Source organism: Octopus sinensis, linkage group LG1, assembly GCF_006345805.1.
Source record: "Octopus sinensis linkage group LG1, ASM634580v1, whole genome shotgun sequence".
Classification (NCBI taxonomy): domain Eukaryota; kingdom Metazoa; phylum Mollusca; class Cephalopoda; order Octopoda; family Octopodidae; genus Octopus; species Octopus sinensis.
The window spans coordinates 73,871,270-73,891,004 of record NC_042997.1 but is presented as its reverse complement, the minus strand read 5'-3'; the positions used below and the strand labels follow the sequence as shown (position 1 = coordinate 73,891,004).

Sequence of the window (19,735 nt, the reverse complement as noted above, 5' to 3'; positions counted from 1 at the left end):
AGTGAGTGCTAATGTGCTTGTGATTATTCATAGTTGATACCATATCATTGTCCGTGAAAATACGCTGCTGTCCCTCAAAACCAGCAGGGTGTGAAAGTCCAACTTATGCACCCCTTTCTATCACTGATTTTTCTTTTAAACCTTACTTTGTTCACTCTATATATCCTCTTCTTTCTACTGACCATATGTCTTTTCATTATCCATTTATTTATTTATTGTGGTAATCACCTAAATTAATACCAGACTGGTCAACCTATCTCTCTTTGGAAATTACTTCTATCTTAGTACCCACATCTTACTTCGACGTCAACTTCTTTCGATGACAAAATTATTTTATTATTTTAATACTTTTCTGATTATTTGGCCTTAAGCTTATTTTTACCGATTATTTCGGTTTTTTAAAAAAAATTACTGTATTTATATATTTTTCTGTATTTATATATTTTACCTCTTAATATGTATTGTTCTATAGCCATTGATCCCGTAAAGTAAATCACATATAGCAACACGATGAGTACATCTATTGCCTGTGGATATGGTCTCTTTGTAGTAAAATTGATATTTTCAACCACCATATATCGTTTTGAAGATTATTTTATTGGTTCTCATATCTGTATCCTTCTGTATATGGGTATACACACGCATATATATTTATTTATATATGTTTGTGTATGTATGTTACATACATATACAAACATATGTGTATTGATATTATGAAACAGCTGTAAATGTATGGAATAAACATCTCTCTCACATCACGTCCCTTACCTGTTCTCTTTATATAAATTCCTTCCACCATTGTACCATCTGGGTTTTCAGAGCTAAGGTTAACTCGAACCTCTTACCATCGTCATTCATGCCAGCCATGCAATTGGCGGAGAACTTAATGTGAAACCTGTTTGTTTTTTTAATCAATACTACTACTACTACTACTACTACTACTACTATTACTACTACTACTACTACTACTACTACTACTACTACTACTACTACCACCATCACCAATATACACAAAAATATACATTTTCATGCATGCATATATGTATACTTGGGCACAGGAACATGCATACGTATATACATATAAATATATTCTGGAGTGTACACGAAGAAAATGTTTCATTCCGCCAGAAGTGTATAACGTTTTAGTTTCAATAACTGAATAAATTCAACTAAATACATTGACCATGAACAGGTAATCAACAATTGAAAATAAAATATATCACACATTGGAAATTTAAGAAAGAACATGACCCAGTATAAGAAGCAATTAAACTAGGAAAATTATGCGTTAATACTATTTACTTTCGGTTATAGCCCCGCCGTGTCGAAGAACATGGATAGGATGCAAGTTTAACGCAAGTATCAATTAAACAAGCAGATGAAGTGAGTTACAAGTTATAATGTATCATGTACTGAAATACGACAGAACATCGACCGAGTATTTGAAGATTTAAGGTATAGCCTACCTTTTAGTCTCTGATATCATTAAGCGTTGGTTCATTATATAACTAAAGAAAAGCCAATTCAGAAAAACTGCTGCAATAATTTGAAAGCGATTTAGGAACTAGATTTTCTATTGCGCAGATGTTTGGATAAAAAGGGCAGTGATGAAGGTGTTACTTGCATTCTTAGATATATGAATAAATTGCGTTGTTCGCGTTCCATTTCGAAGTCAAATAGTTCATTCGTATAACCATTCAATATTGTACTAATCGACCACTAATTTCTTTCTTTTTCTAAGTTTTTATTTCTTTTTTTATGATTTACTTTAAATTAATCTTGTTTTATTGAAATTTAATCCAATCCAATTCTTATTGTAATCACATACTTATTAGTTTATTTTTAGCTGTAATTACTTTACTTATTTGTACAATTTGTAGGTTTATTATTCGTATCAAATTATTGAGGTATTCTAAATAAAATTCAATTTGCTAATTATGCCACGACAAGTATAAATGTTTAATTTTGTGTCCAGATGTATTGTAGCGAATACTTTATCGGGTGTCTTTTAGCGAATATTTTTCAGTTCATAGTTGTGTGCTTTTCTTTCATTTGAATTACATTTCATACCATGCTTTGTTCTGTATAGTCGGTTTCAACAGAAGTATAGCGAGTCTGACAGGATCTTTCATGGAGCAACCTGCTTCTGTTGCCATTAGCAGCAATGCTGAATTTTCCTGTATGCTGTACGCTGTCTAAATATTCAAGCGTCATCATGTCCCTTTTAGTTCTTCTTCTCCAACATACTTTGCAGAGCTGAAGAAATTCTCTCTTGAATTTTTCCTGTCGAAGAAAATTTGGAATAATAAATCAAACAGATAAGAAATTTATACACAAGAGAACACAAAGATATATAACCTCACCCTTTTTGTTTATCATTCCTTCTCTGAAACAGCAACACTTATACAAGGTGTTCGGACTAAATTTGACAGTTTGCATAAAAGAAAAGAAAAGACAATCACCTATCCAAAAATAAAAACAAAGATATCTTTAAAAAAAAAAAAATATCAACTAGATTATGGCTGGGAGATAACAATTTACTCAAAGTAACTGTCCTCAGCTTCCAGTACAGCCTCAACACGGCTCGGGAAACTGACGTATGTGTTTTTTACTGTGTTTCTGGGAAGATCTTCAAAAACTTGGCTTTGGTGTTGCGGGCAGAGCGGTTGATGTCTTTCTTAACTGCGTGTCACACATAGTAATCCATGGAATTACAATCGGGGGAATTATGAGGCCAGAAATTGGGGCTGGTGCAATCGTAGAACTTTCCCGACAACCATTTCCGAGACTTTCCGGAGGTATGACAAGGAGCCGAGTCCTGCTGCCACTCATGGCCTTCTAGTAGTAAACCGCTCCAGCGAGGGTTTGGCCAGTCTCTAGCAGCTTCACGTAACCGTCTGAATTGAGCCTAATACCCTGATTAAAGGTGTCGGGATGAATTCCGGCGAGCGGATGCAGTCAAAGCACCTGCTGTGTCTTTTTCTGATGGTCAAGGCCTTGTAGACCCTTTCATGTCTTACTGCGTTTACAGTGTTTACAGAGCATTGAGCAGCAATCATGATGTCGGCATTTTGACAATCGGTGCGAATCATCATGATATAGGTAACTGTTTCCCAATATTCAGTTGAGTTCTAGTCATCTTTTTCAGCTGACCTTCTCTCAACTACAGCTTTAATCTTTATGCTCTCCAGTGCCGGTGACTCTTCAAAGATAAATAAAAATGTTCCAGAAAAAAGGAGACATAAAAAATTGTCAAATGTAGCACGAACACCCAGTATATATATTATACATGTTATTTGTAGTCAGCATTGACTTCCGCACGTTGACAGATATCGATCTTTCAGTGTTTGGCAGCGTAGGGTTAAGAACGTGAGCTAATTTCTCTGCAAAATGTGGGGTTTCGCTAAAGGTAGCATTATTTCGGTAGTAATTTTGTTTTAGTAATGTTCAATGTTTACAGCTTGTAAGTGTACATATATATTTATTTATTCTATAATTAAGTGTAATTTGATTTTTTTCCCAACAAACAAACTCGTTGACTGTTTATTTATAATGGATTATAACTTTGTTGTTAAGAAGTTTTAATTATACATGTATGTACATGAATAAATAAATATGAATTTATATATATATAATTTCTAATTTAATTTAATTCTATTTCCTATTTTTATCTTAATTTTTTTTTATTGTTTTACTTTTAATAAGCCGTTAACTTGATTAATATATTTTGTAGTACCGGATTTGTTTCATAGATATTGATTTAAGCTTGTCCTTTTCTTTGTACATAGTTCGAGGGCTTTGTTTATGAGATGTACTGTACTACCGATCGTCGTTAGCCTTGTTATGGGTGTGGTATCATGTTCATAATGTGATGTTAAGAAACAAAGCATCTAGTTTTCTATGTTTATTGTATTGTCTGAATGTCCTTTTTTAAATGAATTCTTTGTTATAAATACTATTTTGAATTTATAAATTATCACTGTTTGTTTACCTTTATGTTGTAACTTGTTATTAGCTCGTGGATTGCAAGGCAACGTTTATATTTTTAACGTTGTGGACACTGCTAGATTGAATGGTAAAGCCCAAGTATCGAAACCATAGTGATACCCGTTTGGGCAGTTGATAATGAGAAGATACATATGTTATGCTCGATTGCAAATATTTTACATCTTAGCCTCGTTATTCTGGGTTGTCTTTCATTTTTGTAGAGTGGAAAGTGTTTGTGGATTCATAGTTTGTGGGGGATTACTTTGGTATTGTTTGGTTTTCTTCATGGGTAACCTAATTAGGCTTAGACAATGCTTAGATATGGATAGCTACCTTTGGGAAGCTCTGTGCCATATATATAAATGATATATTTTAAATGATGTATTATTACCGTTATTAGCGATATTAATAAGGTAATAATAAGGTGGCCAGCAGGTTCACACCATTACAGGCACAATATAAGGCAAATTTAGATACAGTAAGGTATATAATAATACTTATTAAAACCACCAGTTCTGGTGGTTTTCGAGCCTTGGCTCTGATTTTAGCAAGTGGTATTATATACGCTACTGTATCTATTTAAATGATATAGATATAATAAATTCAGAGAATCATGTGCTATTACAGTAAGCTCCTCTTACGGTGTCGTCTATCAGCTCACGTAATAATCAATTACAAAGTAGTGTCATGTAAAGTGTCCGTGTAACCGAAAATCCAAAAAGTAATAAAATTATTCTGTGAAGAATATATAAAAACATAAAGTCAGGAGGTAGGAGAGGTAAATATATATTTATTTAGCCAGGTGTCTTCCATAGGCTTTGGTTGTCCTTCCATGCTCCAGTACCTGTAATGGACGATACCTTTCATGTTCCACCAAAACACAAAGCAAGGATTTTTGTGGATGGAGTTCTGGTTTTGATGTTGGTACTAGCCTCTGATTACATGATAACTATTGTCTTTTTTGTCTTCTGTTATGATGCAAAACTTATTTTTCGTTCCCCGTAACAATGCGCTGCAGAAATGATAGCTTGCTATTCCTGGTTAGAAGACTGCTGCAGATGGTGGAACGTTGTGTTCGGCTCTCAAGCGTCGAACCCAAATTCCATCTTTGCATGCTTTCCCAATTTGCTTGAGACGTTCGTGGATGAAACATGAAATTTTTGCGTCAAATCTCTGATGCTTTGACGTAGATCCATTCAAAAGGTCGTCATTCAGAGCGGGTCTTCTTCCAGAACGAAACTCGTTGGATAGGTTACAATCACCATCTTTAAACCTTTTAAACCACAGCTGATATGAACGAGCTTACACTGCATCCAGATACACTACACAAATGTTTCATAACTTGAGTAGCGGTACGTTCCTTCCGAAACTCATACAGTAAGCAATGGTGAATGTGTTGTTTCATAAAATTCTTATCTTTCATGAGGCTTGATACAGATATTTATATGGAGCACAAAATACAGATTATAAAATAAAGTTTATATATATATATACACACATATAGGCGCAGTAGTGGCTATGTGGAGACTGTGTGGTAAGTAGCTTGCTTACCAACTATATGGTTCCAGGTTCAGTCCCACTGCGTGGCAACTTGGGCAAGTGTCTTCTACTATAGTCCCTGGCCGACCAAAGCCATGTGAGTGAATTTGGTAGATGGAAACTGAAAGAAGCTCGTCGTATATATATATATATATATATATATATATATATATATCAGTTGAATAAAGTTAAGACATGGTCTGGTTTTTACGTTTTTTTATTATTGTATTAAAAAATTTTCTTTTCAATGTTGAAGTGTGTTAAGCATCAAAAAATAATTGAACTGAGTGAGACTTACCCATACTTCCCCGTAAAGATTGAACTGAGTGAGACTTACCCATACTTCCCCGTAAATTCTTAATTTAAAAAATTATAGGAGAACCGGAGGAAGAAACAAAATTAAGATAGGCGCTGACTGTGTCAAAATTGAAGATAGACATCTCTATAAATCTAAGTAACGAGTCTCGATTCCAGACAAAATACGAAACAGTGGACGATGAAATTTTCGAAAATAGCCACGGGACGCATAGCTGAGAAAATGAAAGAGATGTGGATTAAAGATATTACAAAAGAAGTTAATCAAGACATTTATGGCAAAAGAAACGATTGTTCATTGATAAATATGCTAAAAACTACGGTAATGACACCTCAATTCCACGTAAAAGAAATATAAGGAAACAACCTAATCAACACAACATACACGAAAACACGCGGCAACAAACACAGTCAACCACAAGGAACTATGATAGAACTTTTTATCATTTAAAAATACAAAGAAACATACCGATACACGTAACATACAAGAATACCACAAACAAAACAAACATTCCTTTGATAAAAAGGTTATTAAACAAAACGATTATTCATTCGATTAAAATATTAGAGGAAGAAAAACCGGGGAGAAATCACATTCATGACTCCAACAAAAATCACCTATTAGAAACAGAACAAAAAACATACTAGATCGTCAAATAAACTAAAAATAAAATACTTTCACAAACTGAAAATATAAATAATATACCCATACCTAGGTACAAGAGGGAAAAAAATACCTAACCAAACACAACTGATAGGATATGCCCTAAAATTATTAATCTGTCAAAAAGAAATATAGACAGTGACGAACTTCGTTTATTGATGGAAGGACTAAAATTCACACCTACACGTACTGTCAGCCATCAAGAATTGGAGGAAGATACCCCAAACTTATGTCGGAAACTAAGACTTGTGGAGCTTTTTACTGATAAAATAATGAGAATGAGGAATCCTTGGCGAAAAATAAATCAAAATTTAACCCGCCAAAAGGACGAAATACACATCTATATCAGTTCATTGATATCCTCTCCAGATTTTCATTGACCAAACATTTCAAAACTAGAAAAGTCGGCCCTTATACGAGGGGCGTTCAATAAGTAATGCCCCTGACCCACTTCCCATAGCAGTAGAGCAACGAAACGTGACACAGTTATTGATCTTTTTCTACATAGGAACCACCCAGAGTTACGCATTTCTCCCATCGTGTGATGCAGCTCTGGGGACCGTTTTTGTAGAAGACCCCAGCTTGGTCCTCCAACCACGACATGACTTCAGAAATCAAGGCTGCATCATCTGGGAAACGCTTTCTTTTCAAAAACAACTTCATCGCTGGGAAGAGGTGAGAATCAGAGTGTGCAAGGACAGATGGGGGAGGAGTTCGTAGCCGCACGCCTGTGCTTCTGATCTGGTGATACGCGAGTTGTGGACCGGAACGTTGTCCTGCAGGAGGAAGATGCCTTTGCTGATCTTGCCCCGCCTCTTGATTTTGATAGCTTCTCTTAATTTCTTCAAAAGTGAAGCATAATAGGCTCCTGTAATTATGGTACCTTTTGCCAGGAAATCTGTCATCACTACTCCGTCCTGGTCCCAGAAGACTGTGAGCATGACCTTGCCAGCAGAGGGTTGCACCCTTGCCTTCTTTGGAGGCGGTGAGTCACGGTGCTTCCACTGCATTGACTGGGCTTTGGTCTCTGGATCATAGTGATGGACCCAGGTTTCATCCTGTGTAATCAGACTTTTGAAAAAATTTGACTCATCTTCTTGGCACATCTCCAAATTCATCCTCAAGCACTCGACGCGTTCTTGCTTCTGGAAAGGTGTAAGCAACCTGGGAATCCATCTGGCAGACACCTTTTGCATATGCAAATGGTCATGAATGATAGTTTCCACAGACCTGGTACTAATCTTGACCTCATGGGCTATTTGGCGAATAGTTATGCGTCGATCTTCCAAAATGGCAGCCTCAACTTGACAGACAGATACCTCATAAATGGCAGAAGGGGGGCGACCAGATCTGGAGCTGTTTCCACAGAGTTCCGACCATGTTTGAATTCAGGATGCCAGCGTTTTACAAGGTCATATGATGGGGCATCATCACCATAAGTTACTTTCATTTCATCAAAAGTCTCTCGTGGTGTGTGTCCTTTCAAATACAAAAACCGGATCACTGTTCGACACTCAACAGGCTCCATTTCACACTTAACTCAGTTCAAACACTTGTAAATCAGAAACCACAATTAGTTCAGGGCTGTAATTTATCACTTAATCTGTAGAGATATAAATAATTGCACATGCAAAATTTCAGCTAGATCAAACAACTGCATGTGGTCAGGGGCATTACTTATTGAACGTCCCTCGTACATCTTAAAAATGACAACACGATTGCCATCAAACAAGCGGATAAAGGGGGTGCCATTGTTATAATGGTATAAAATATTACCTAGATTTAGCTGAAGATCATTTGAAGGATCAACGTTCTACCGTGAAATACCCTCAAATATTGACCACCGCATCATGAAGAAACTCAATTACTTAGTCTTAAAACATTATAACTCCCTTACTTAAAACATTATAAAACATTATAACTCCCGTACTCTTAATGAAATGGACTATATTACCAATTTTGAGTCGAAATCCAGCTACTTCTATGACTTACCTAAAATACATAAGTCAAAAGAAATATGAAACGCTATAAAGGAATAAGGTAGAGAATACATAAAACTACTACAACCAAATGACCTTAAACTGAAACCCAGTTTCATTCGGGATGACATCGATTCCCTGCCACATCTGCCCAAAACAGCAGAATCCAATTCATTGTTAGTTTTGATGTAACAAACTTATACACGAACATTCCACATGATTTGGGTATTGCCATAATATATTGGGTCGAGAAACATAGAATAGTGATCTACAGTAGATTTACTGTAACCTTCATACCAGACGCGGTCAGCTTCCTCCTCGAAAATAATACATTTCTTTCCAACGGAAAAAAACTATCCAAATTCGAGCTTGGAAGAATGATAAAAGAAAAAACGTTTTATTAAAATGTTCAAACCTGTTCTGAACGGAAATGACAACAATAATATAACAACCAGTTAATGATGTGGATAAAAAAATATCTTAACATAATAATATAAACAAATTACAGAAGACTTCTAACAACTGAAATAAAAACGATCGAAACCAATTAAGTTTACTCATTTATAAAACCATTACAGTAAACCGTAAGCTAATTGGTTAAAATAAAGGCGGGATCTATGCCAGTAATATCAAAGCACCCAGCACACCGTGACATTTAATCTGCATGCGGATTGGTCAAAACTGTCTATGAAAATTTCAGCTTGTTGGAGCTTTGTAAGAGATATAATACGGGAGAAGTCAGTCATTTTACTACAGTTGTCAAGAACTCAACTGTCAGTTAAATACATTTTGAAATCTGATGATTACTACGAACGTATGAAAGCACTAATTGAACTTTATGAACATTGCAAAATATTTTATTAATGTTTAACACACTTCATCATTGTAAAATTGAAAGAAAAATAACAATAATAAAAAACGTGAAAGCCAGACCAGTTTTTAACTTTATTCAACTGATATATTATTCTATACACATTTACACAAATTCAGAAAAAAATATGTATGTATTTGTATGTTTGTGTTTGTCCCCCCACCATTGCTTGACACCGATGTTGGTGTGTTTACGTACTCGTAACTTAGCGGTTCAGCAAAAGAGACCGATTAGATAAGCCTAGGTTTACAAAGAATAAGTTCTAGGGTTGATTTGTTCGACTAAAGTTGGTGCACCAGCATGACCGCAGTCAAATGATTAAACAAGTAAAAGAAAAGAATATATATACATATATATATACATACATATATGATTCTGTCTGTCTGTCTGTCTGTCTGTCTGTCTGTCTGTCTGTCTGTCTCTCTCTCTCTCTCTCTCTCTCTCTCTCTCTCTCTCTATATATATATATATATATATATATATATATATATGAGAGGTATTGGTATCTAGAAGATTTAAAGAGTGGCAGGTAAGGCTAAGTAAGTGCTATGGACAGACCGTAATTAAATTCTTGGTTCTATAGTTATACGAAAGAAGAGTCTAATGTGAGTCTTGTATTAGCATGCATATATATATATTAGACAAACTGAGATAACAAAGCCAAGGCTGTGGGGAGTTTTCAGAACATTTATAAGGAAAATATATAGATATAGTCTTACAGCTATTTCTGGGGTATTATGGCTATCCCTTCATCAGAGACGATGTGAGATGGTTAAATAGAGGTAAATATTTGAGTTCCAAATAAGGAATTATTATAGAAAAAGAGAAGTGGAAATTTTCTTACCACTTCTGTATACCACTTTCCTGAAACTATAATATCTTTATATATTTTGTATTTTTATTTCTACTTTCATTCCCTCATTTCCCCCTATATTCCTTATCTCCTCCTTTTCCATAATAATTCCTTATTTTGAACTCAAATACTTACCTCTATTTAACCATTTCACATCGTCTCTAATGAAGGGATATCCATAATATCCCAGAAACAGCTGTAAAACTATATCTATATTTTTTTCCTTTTAAGTATCCTGAAACTCCTCACACCCTTGGTTTTGTTATCTCATTTTGTCTAATATATATATATATATATATAAAGATAGATAAGGCCGATCTATGGGATAATCCCGGATTTCAGGTCCATAAGGTGCTTAGCTTTACAGCATATCTTCAGATCCCAAAACCTGTTGGCATATGGCCTCAGTAGCAAGTGGCCTCTCTAGAAAATGGAAGAGAAAAAGACTTCATTATTCTATGTCAACAACAGGGGATTGTCTCCATTTGGTTTGATATAATGTAGGTCTCTGGACGCCAGCAAAAATTTTCTGAAGTGCAAACATGGTCTGAAGACTTCCATTCTGGAGTTAAGGATGTTTCCCGAGTCGAGGGAGTCCTGTAATATCCTCGCCCGTTCGGTTATGCACAGTTTACAATGCTTTGTCCTATTTATATAGGGGCCTGGATTTTCTAAGACTTTCCATGATATCCCATGTGGAATTTCTCCGTCCTTCAGCTAGCGGATATGGGACCGCAATTCCTAAATGCCGGGCCCTAACACCCTCAGAAGGAAGCGCTGAAAATATGATTGGTTTGTACCCCACTTCTCCCTCAACGTAAAAATGTGTGTAAATAAGATATTCCTTAGACTAGTAGATAAACACTTCACGTACAGAAGCGTTTTCAACAGGGTTTCATTTAGCTGCGCTCCCGATATTAAGATAATTTTAGATGGCATCTCTATTCTACGGGCGGAGACGGGATGCTCATGCAGGGACTTCAGTGGGAGACCATTGCGAAATCAAGTGAGTCGTCTATGAACCTGAGGTACTAGCCGATCCTCGGAGTAGCAGCAACAACTTCAGTAGCTTCCCCGACGTCTACTACAGTAGCAGGAATGTAAGCACCAATAGCAGCAGCAGCAGCGGCAGTAGAAATACGAACAGAATTAGCGGCAGCACTATCGCCCGCAATAACAATATCAACCACAGCAATGGCAGTATCCCTAACAGAAATAGCGGCAGAACCATCGCAAATGATAGCAATAATAACAGTGACAGCATGATTGCGCCGACAACATGAAAGTACCGACAACAGCTCCAACAACACCAGTGACGATGACCACAACACCAGCGACGATGACCACAACACCAACAACAACGCCACCACCGTTGATGGTGTTACTATGCCAGTAGTAACAGCACCAGCACCATCGCCACTTTCAACGACGCCAATAACAACACCAACAGCACCGGTACCAACAACAGCGGTAGCAGCAGCGTCAACACCAGCAGATACAACATCGTCAACACCCGCACACAGATACATTGGATGCTCCAGTAATACATTCAAGCGACGTCTCTCCAACCACAAATCCTCTTTCAGAATACCGAAAAGGGGATATGCTACATCATTAAGCAGCCATGTATGGCGGCTGGAGGACGAAGAAATTCCACACGAAGAAATTTTGCATCATAGAGAATCTTAAAAAATCCAGGCCTCCACATAAACGGGATCAAGTGTTGCAAACTGTGCATAGCTGAACGCGTGAGGATATTAAAGGAAAATTCTGCTGGTATCCTGGAACCCACACGATAACAGTCGATTACGAATAACAACCAAAGGGAGACAACACCCTGTTGTTGACAGAATAACGAAGTCCTTTCCTCCTCCATTCTCTAGAGAGACCACTTGCTACTGAGGCAATATGCCAACAGGTTTTGGGGTCTGATGATACGCGGTAAAGCTAAGCACTTTATGGACATGAAAACCAGGGTAATCCCATAGATCGGCCTTATTTACCTATATACTATACTACTCTATAACTTGGAGTGTTCTTCTTTTTCGGATCTCGGATTTACTGGTATATATATATATATATATATATATATATATATATAATATATATATATATATATATATACATATATATACATATATATATATATATATATATATACAAACACACACACACACACACACACACCACACACACACACACACATATATATATATATATATATATATTATATATATATATATATACAAGAAAAAAGCAACAAGAATGGATTAGTTGTTCAGTACAATTGTTTCATACGAAGAACAGATTTATTAAAAGCTGCAAATATTGCAGCAAATACAAGTGTCCCGTATTCATCAGCCAAAACACATATGAGTTTTCCAAACATCCTAGGGGGTGAGGCTACACTCATGAAGTATCGAAGAGAGTTCTATGAAAAGCAAAGTTAGATTGTAAGCAGCCTTAAAATGTTCTCTAATGATGCACAGTTTTATAAAAGGTTTTTAAAAAAATTTGTTAGCTTCACAGAAATCCATCCATAATAATGCAGGTGTAATTTCCGGAGATATGAGGAGAGATTTTATTCTCAGAGAAGATGAATGTATCCATAATAATGTAGATGTAATTTCCTGATATATGAGGAGAAGATGTTGATCACACTTCTATTCGTTTCACAAAAGCTAACAAATTTTTTAAAAAAACCTTTTATAAAACTGTGCATCAGTAGAGAACATTTTAAGGCTGCTTACAATCTAACTTTGCTTTTCATAGAACTCTCTTCGATACTTCATGAGTGTAGCCTCACCCCCTAGGATGTTTGGAAAACTCATATGTGTTTTGGCTGATGAATACGGGACACTTGTATTTGCTGCAATATTTGCAGCTTTTAATAAATCTGTTCTTCGTATGAAACAATTGTACTGAACAACTAATCCATTCTTGTTGCTTTTTTCTTGTTTATAATCACCCCACATTATTTTATGGTTAATACCATAAAGATTTCTGGTGCATCTAAGTTAAGTACCGCATTCATGTGAATTCATTAGAACTCACTTGAATCGTAATTGTTTTACTGAAAGTATATATATATATATATATTTCAAAAATCTTTGGCGATTTTTTCCTCTGTCTTCCTTTTCTCTTCGACTTTCCTCGGTCACCTGTTTCTGACGAAGAGGTTTGCTCGAAACGTAAAACTACTTTTCTTTCCTTCCCTGAGCGTCTGCTAATACTTTGCATGAATCACGTCATCGTGTTGTTTTTTCTTGTGCTTTTTCTTGTTTTTTTAAAAAATTAATTATATATATATGTATATATACATATATGTTTATATATATATATATATATATGTGTGTGTGTTTATATATATATATATATATATATATATATATATATATATATATATATGTATATATGTATGTATGTATATATATATATGTATATATACATATATATACATATATATATATATATATGTATATATATGAATAAAAGGGGCAGGCAGCATTAGACTTTGTTTTCGTTATTTATTCCTCCTGTGTTGCATATGTGAATTATAGGGATATGTCGTATGTGGAGTCCCATTTGTAGAAAATAGAAATAAACAGTCTATGGCTGCCATTTCTATTTTTTTCGGTATGCGGCCAAGCAACCTGTTGCCTGCCCCTTTTATTTATATACGATATATATATATACTGAACTTTACAGAAGTTCCTACCGTTAATGGTTATATTTACATGCCGAAATCTACCAGTAAATAATTGTTGGTTTTTTAAAAACCATTAAAGAAATTATTTACTCTTATTATGTATATATATGTGTATATATATATCATATGCATATATATATATATGTATATATATACACACACATACATACATATAGGGTGCGATTAGTAAATTGTCGCCGTTTTATATTTTTAATTTCGCGCATGCTCACTGCTTTTTTTTATTTTGTCGACTACACAGTATAGTTGGGCACCGTCTGTGAGAAATGTAGAATCATGACGCAATTCTCTCTGCCAGAAATTTGGAATCAAGAAGCTGTACTGCTTGGCATTCGCGCTGGAAGCTCCAGTACAAACATTCCAGAGTGTTTGGGTGTCATTCTGAGGATAGAGCTATCGCAGGACATGTACTGAGACTATTAAAACCAAATATCCAGTCAACATCATGGTGTTTGGAGTGATCACTAGTGATGGCAATGTTATGCCTCCATTCATCTTCCCACACAGCCTCAAGCACAACACAGAGGTCTACATCAAGTGACTGGAGGAGGCAGTACAGCCCTAGGTGAACAGGGTGGCTACTGGAAGACCCTATGTCACGCAGTAGGACTCTGCACCATGCCACACAAGCAGGAGAACCCAGTCATGGCTTCCCCAAACTGCAACTACCTTGATTATTGTGTGGGGCGCAGTTGATCGAGAGACCTACAAAGCTACTTGTAATACAAGATATGAACTGAGGGCAAGAATTATGGCAACATTCACCAACTTAAACAAGGAGACCATCTAGAAGAATTGCAGGAGATTCCGAAGTCGTATGGAGGCCGTGGTTGACGCTAATGGCGATTTTATTGAGTAAATTTACTCTTCAGTATTACAAGATATTTTTATGTAATTTTGGTAAATGTATCTTTTAAAATGTGATGTCAATGTTATTTTCATTATGCGTAATTTAGACGACAGTTTATTCACCGCACCCTGTATATATATATATATAATATATATATATATATATATATATATATATATATATATATATATATATATATATATACATATATACATACACACACACACACACATATATATGTATGTGTGTGGGGGTGTATGAAATTCTGTCTGTGGATGTGTTTGTGGAGTTGTTAGCTAACAGCGCCTACATCGTTTTATCGATTTTGATGAAACTTGACACGTGACTAGAAATCATGCCTGGAAATCTCATGGTATACTCAGATTGTTGAAAAGAATCGATAATAACACTGCCCCTGGAAGGGATCCTTATATATAGCCCCCAAGGGAAATAACCCATTTATTTTCCTAAATTATTTGGTAAAAATGAAATTGAGTATACTTATTTATTAGTATTTGAACTGTTAGAGTTATTTTTGTAATTTATCCAGTACAACCCTTAAACTAGTAAATAGTACTTTCCTAAATAATAGATCCACTGATTTTGGTTAGTGACTTATTTACGAATATAACAACACTAGCGGCCCTGAGGGGAATATTCTCTGGGAACTCACAAATGCCCTTTTCAGAGTTATTTACTTTGAATTGTTATTATCTCATATCTGATTAGCCTGTTATTACGTAACATGCTTCACAATTTTAGCTTACATACCTTACTAGTATTTCCTCCTATGTTCTATATACCCTGGGAAAGCATTAAACCCCTTTTCGGGGCTACTTTGAATTCTTACTATCAGGTAACTAATTTCATATCATTACAGAACTGATTTCACAATTTGGGTATTCATAACTTATTGGGAATTCCTAAAAACAAGATCCTGTGCAAGACATTTCAGTGTTCTCTGTAAATGCACAAAAAACCGTTTAAATGGCTACATACTTTGTATTTTTGTTATTGGATTAGCGAAACAATTATGTGAAAGGAACCAAAGGATAAGCCCCGCTTTCCTGGGAATTCCCGGGTACATCAGCTAGTAAATACATACAGAGATTCACACACAGGCACAGACACATATATAAAGCAAGGAAGAAAATGGAGAAGATAATTAATTGACAAACATCAGCTAGATCTATTTATTAATTGCACTCATATGAATAAATAAAAAAATAAATGAGTGAATATAACTCTACTCTTACAGCTGTTTCTACTTTGGGGTCCACCATGCTAAAATTGACGCATCATACAAAAATTATACAAAAACTGTACAAAAATTGGACAAAAATTGAACTTCAAAGCTTTATCAGAGAGTCCATAATGATAAGAATTAAACAAGTAAAAAGGATAAAATAATAAAAATAGTGAAAAACAGTAAAAGTAAATTCCAGAGTTTGTAAGATCACATCTTATTTCAGTCTAACGGAGGAGATAGTAAAGATAAAACGTTACAGGGTGGGGTTAATGGGATGACCCATATAACAGGGTCATTAGTTAAAAACTAAAAACTGCAATATCAATAAGATTTAGTTAATGTAAACATAGTTGGGGAAATCATAACATAATTATATCAATGAAGAAATAATTTGGGTACAAATTAAGTTATATGTTATTATTTATTAACAAAAATTGTCCTCATAATACCCCTATGATAAGTAGGGTAATGCTAATGTCAATCCTACAACTTAATTGGTCAGCTAATATTTAATTAAGAGTAGAGTTATATTCACTCATTTATTTTTATATAATTATTTATTCATATGATTGCAATTAATAGATCCAGCTGATGTTTGTCAATTAATTATCTTCTTCATTTTCTTCCTTGCCTTATAAATTCTGGTTAAAGTTTTGTTTACCTCCACTTGTACTTTTTATTCAATTGCACTATTGCCTTGCAACAGTAAGCATTTGGATATAAATAGGTATACATCCAGTAGCATATTGGATATTTATTTCTTTATTGCCCACAGGGGGCTAAAGAAAGAGGGTACAAACAAGGACAGCCTACGGGATTAAGTTGATTACATCGACCCCTGTACGTAACTGGTATGGTTCAACTAATCAACTGGTATGGTTCAATTAATCAACTGATGTGGTTCAATTTGGTTCTTTGTTGATCAAATGTTTTCTCCCTTTTCTGATTATTTAAATTTGATTCCTGCTAAACTTTTGTTTATTCTGTTGGTACGTGGACCCTATAAGCATAGTGTGCCTGCATACCCATGCCCAGGGATAGTATAGGTAATTGATACCGATAGTAAATACGGATACTATTATCCCTTAGACGGTTACTGCAACCGATAACTCTGCTCACCTATATATATATATATATATATACAGGGTCAGGCAAAATGATCTGACACATTTGTAGGTTAAATAAAAGGCAAATGAAGTAAAGAAACAAAAAAGTGTTTTTATTTTTGAAAAGTACATATAATGCCATTTTGTTTCATTATGTTTTAAAAATTAAATCAGTCAAATGGGATCCATTATTGTCCACACACTGTCGAAGGCGTTCACGAAAGTTGTCAATAACTCGGCGGGTCATTTCATGCGATTTCTTTCTCTGGGGATACCTCAAGTCAAAGGTATACATTAATCGCCCTCAATCTATTGAACAACTTAAAGATGCAATTCGACAAGAAATTACTGCCATTCCACATGAAATGACCCGCCGAGTTATTGACAACTTTCGTGAACGCCTTCGACAGTGTGTGGACAATAATGGATCCCATTTGACTGCTTTAATTTTTAAAACATAATGAAACAAAATGGCATTATATGTACTTTTCAAAAATAAAAACACTTTTTTGTTTCTTTACTTCATTTGCCTTTTATTTAACCTACAAATGTGTCAGATCATTTTGCCTGACCCTGTATATATATATATATATATATATATATATATAGAGTGAGAGAGAGAGAGAGAGAAAGTGAGAGAGAGAGAGAGGAAGAGAGAGAGAGAGAGAGAGGAGAGAGGGAAAGAGCTGTGAAAAACATCAGACGTAATGATCAGCAGTTTTCCAAACACGTCGTCAAGGTGACAAAAATCATATACAAAGCCATTCAGAAAAAAGACTGACCTGGAATAAATACAGAGAACCCCCCCCCCCCTGTTAGTGAATACATACACAAACATCAACACAAGGAAAACTAGTGGAACATTTCCATCAAAACATCTGTTAAGTGTAAGCATAACAGACCGGATATTGCTGTTTGGGGCAGACGTGAAAATGTATATATCGTAGAGAGGTCAGCTGTCGTACTGATGTGAATAACTTTTTCAAAATCAAAGAGAAAGAGGATAACTGTTGACAACTGTTTCGAAATCTCCAGTTTCTAAATCTAAATTTTAAGTTACATTCATACCCTTAATAATCGGTGCACTTAGTTCTGTGAGCAAATGCCAAAATGACAATCTGCATAAGCTGGGGTTTTCAGAAAAAGAAATCAACCAGCGCGCGCCTTACAAAAACAGTCTATAAGTGGGACAGTAAAAATATGTAAAGTGACATTGTTTTTGGTTTCTACATTCCAACGATGGAGCTTTGAAAGTTTGTTAGAAACCAGCTCCTTTAGAGGAAGAATTCAAGTGATTAAATATAGAAGATAACATACATATATACACACATATATGAGCTTATATATACACGTATGCATGCACGTGTTTATATATACAGACTCAGAAACACATACACACTCACCTACACACACCCAGACATATGTGTATACACAGAGATGCACCTGGATATAAGTACATACATGCGTACATACTTGAAGGTGACGTTGAAATTGTTCACAAGGCGAAATATTTCAACAGAGAATTCTTGAAAACCAATTCTGTCAACAAATAACTTGAAGTGGAACAAAATGAAAAAAGTGAAGAAGCCAACAACAACAACAACAACAACGACAACAACCGCAACAAAATCATTAGCAGCAGTAACAGCAACATTACTAACAGCAATGACAACACATTTCAGGAGAAACAGAAGAAAATGTTAAAAAAAGAAAATGAAACCACATCCTCCACTATGTAAATTCCACTATAAAAACACCAGGACTTACAAGTATATATAGCACACAGAAAATAGCACTACTAGGCACCGCACACATCCTACGTGAAACACTTTCAATAAAGTGAAAATAAGAGCACTACAATAAACCACAGCACATATCCAAGGCACAGACAGCTGCGCTTGGTAGTGCAGTGAAAGTACATAATAAAAATAAGACTCATGAATAATAATAATAATAATAATAATAATAATAATAATAATAATAATAATGATAATAATAATAATAATAATATAATAATGATAATAATAATAATAACAATAATAATAATATAATAATATAATAATAATAATATAATAATAATAATAATAATGATGATGATAATAATAATAACAATAATAATGATGATAATAATAATAATAATAATACTAATAATAATATAATAATAATAATAATAATAATAATAATAATAATAATGATAATTATTATTATTATTATTTCAAATTTTTCCACAAGGGCAGCTTAGGGGAAGAGTCGATTACATCGACCCAGTCTTCAAGTGGTACTTATTTCATCGTCCCCGAAAGGACTAACAGATGAATACATATATGCGAGTGTGTGTATGTGTTTGTGTGTGTGTGTGTGTGTGTAGAAGGTTGAAAAGTAACACACGTGTTGATATGTATAAGGAAAATAAGACAAGGTAGAAAATGCTAAAATGATTTTATCATGAAGTACATTTAGTAATGTTTAGTTCCAGTTTCCGTCTTTTTTACTGTTTCAGCTAAGAGTAAAATAAGAAGAACAATTAAATTGAAGAAAAGTTAAATGAAATGTTTTGTAAATATTTCCATAGTCTTCAAATAGGTAGGACAGTTT

The 19,735-nt window shown here is 34.8% G+C and overlaps 1 protein-coding gene across 2 annotated transcripts in view; it reads right to left on the bottom strand.

Moving 5' to 3' along the window:
* Positions 1–411: 411 nt before the first annotated feature.
* LOC115213353 (neuropeptide Y receptor type 2-like) overlaps positions 412–19,735 on the bottom strand; it is a 365,606-nt gene continuing 346,282 nt past the window's right edge. For both annotated transcript variants that reach the window (XM_036501952.1, XM_036501963.1), the window contains one exon: positions 412–2,283. In XM_036501952.1, coding sequence (XP_036357845.1) covers positions 2,065–2,283 — 219 coding nt within the window. In that variant the 3' untranslated portion in view covers positions 412–2,064. The remainder of the gene's footprint in view (positions 2,284–19,735) is intronic.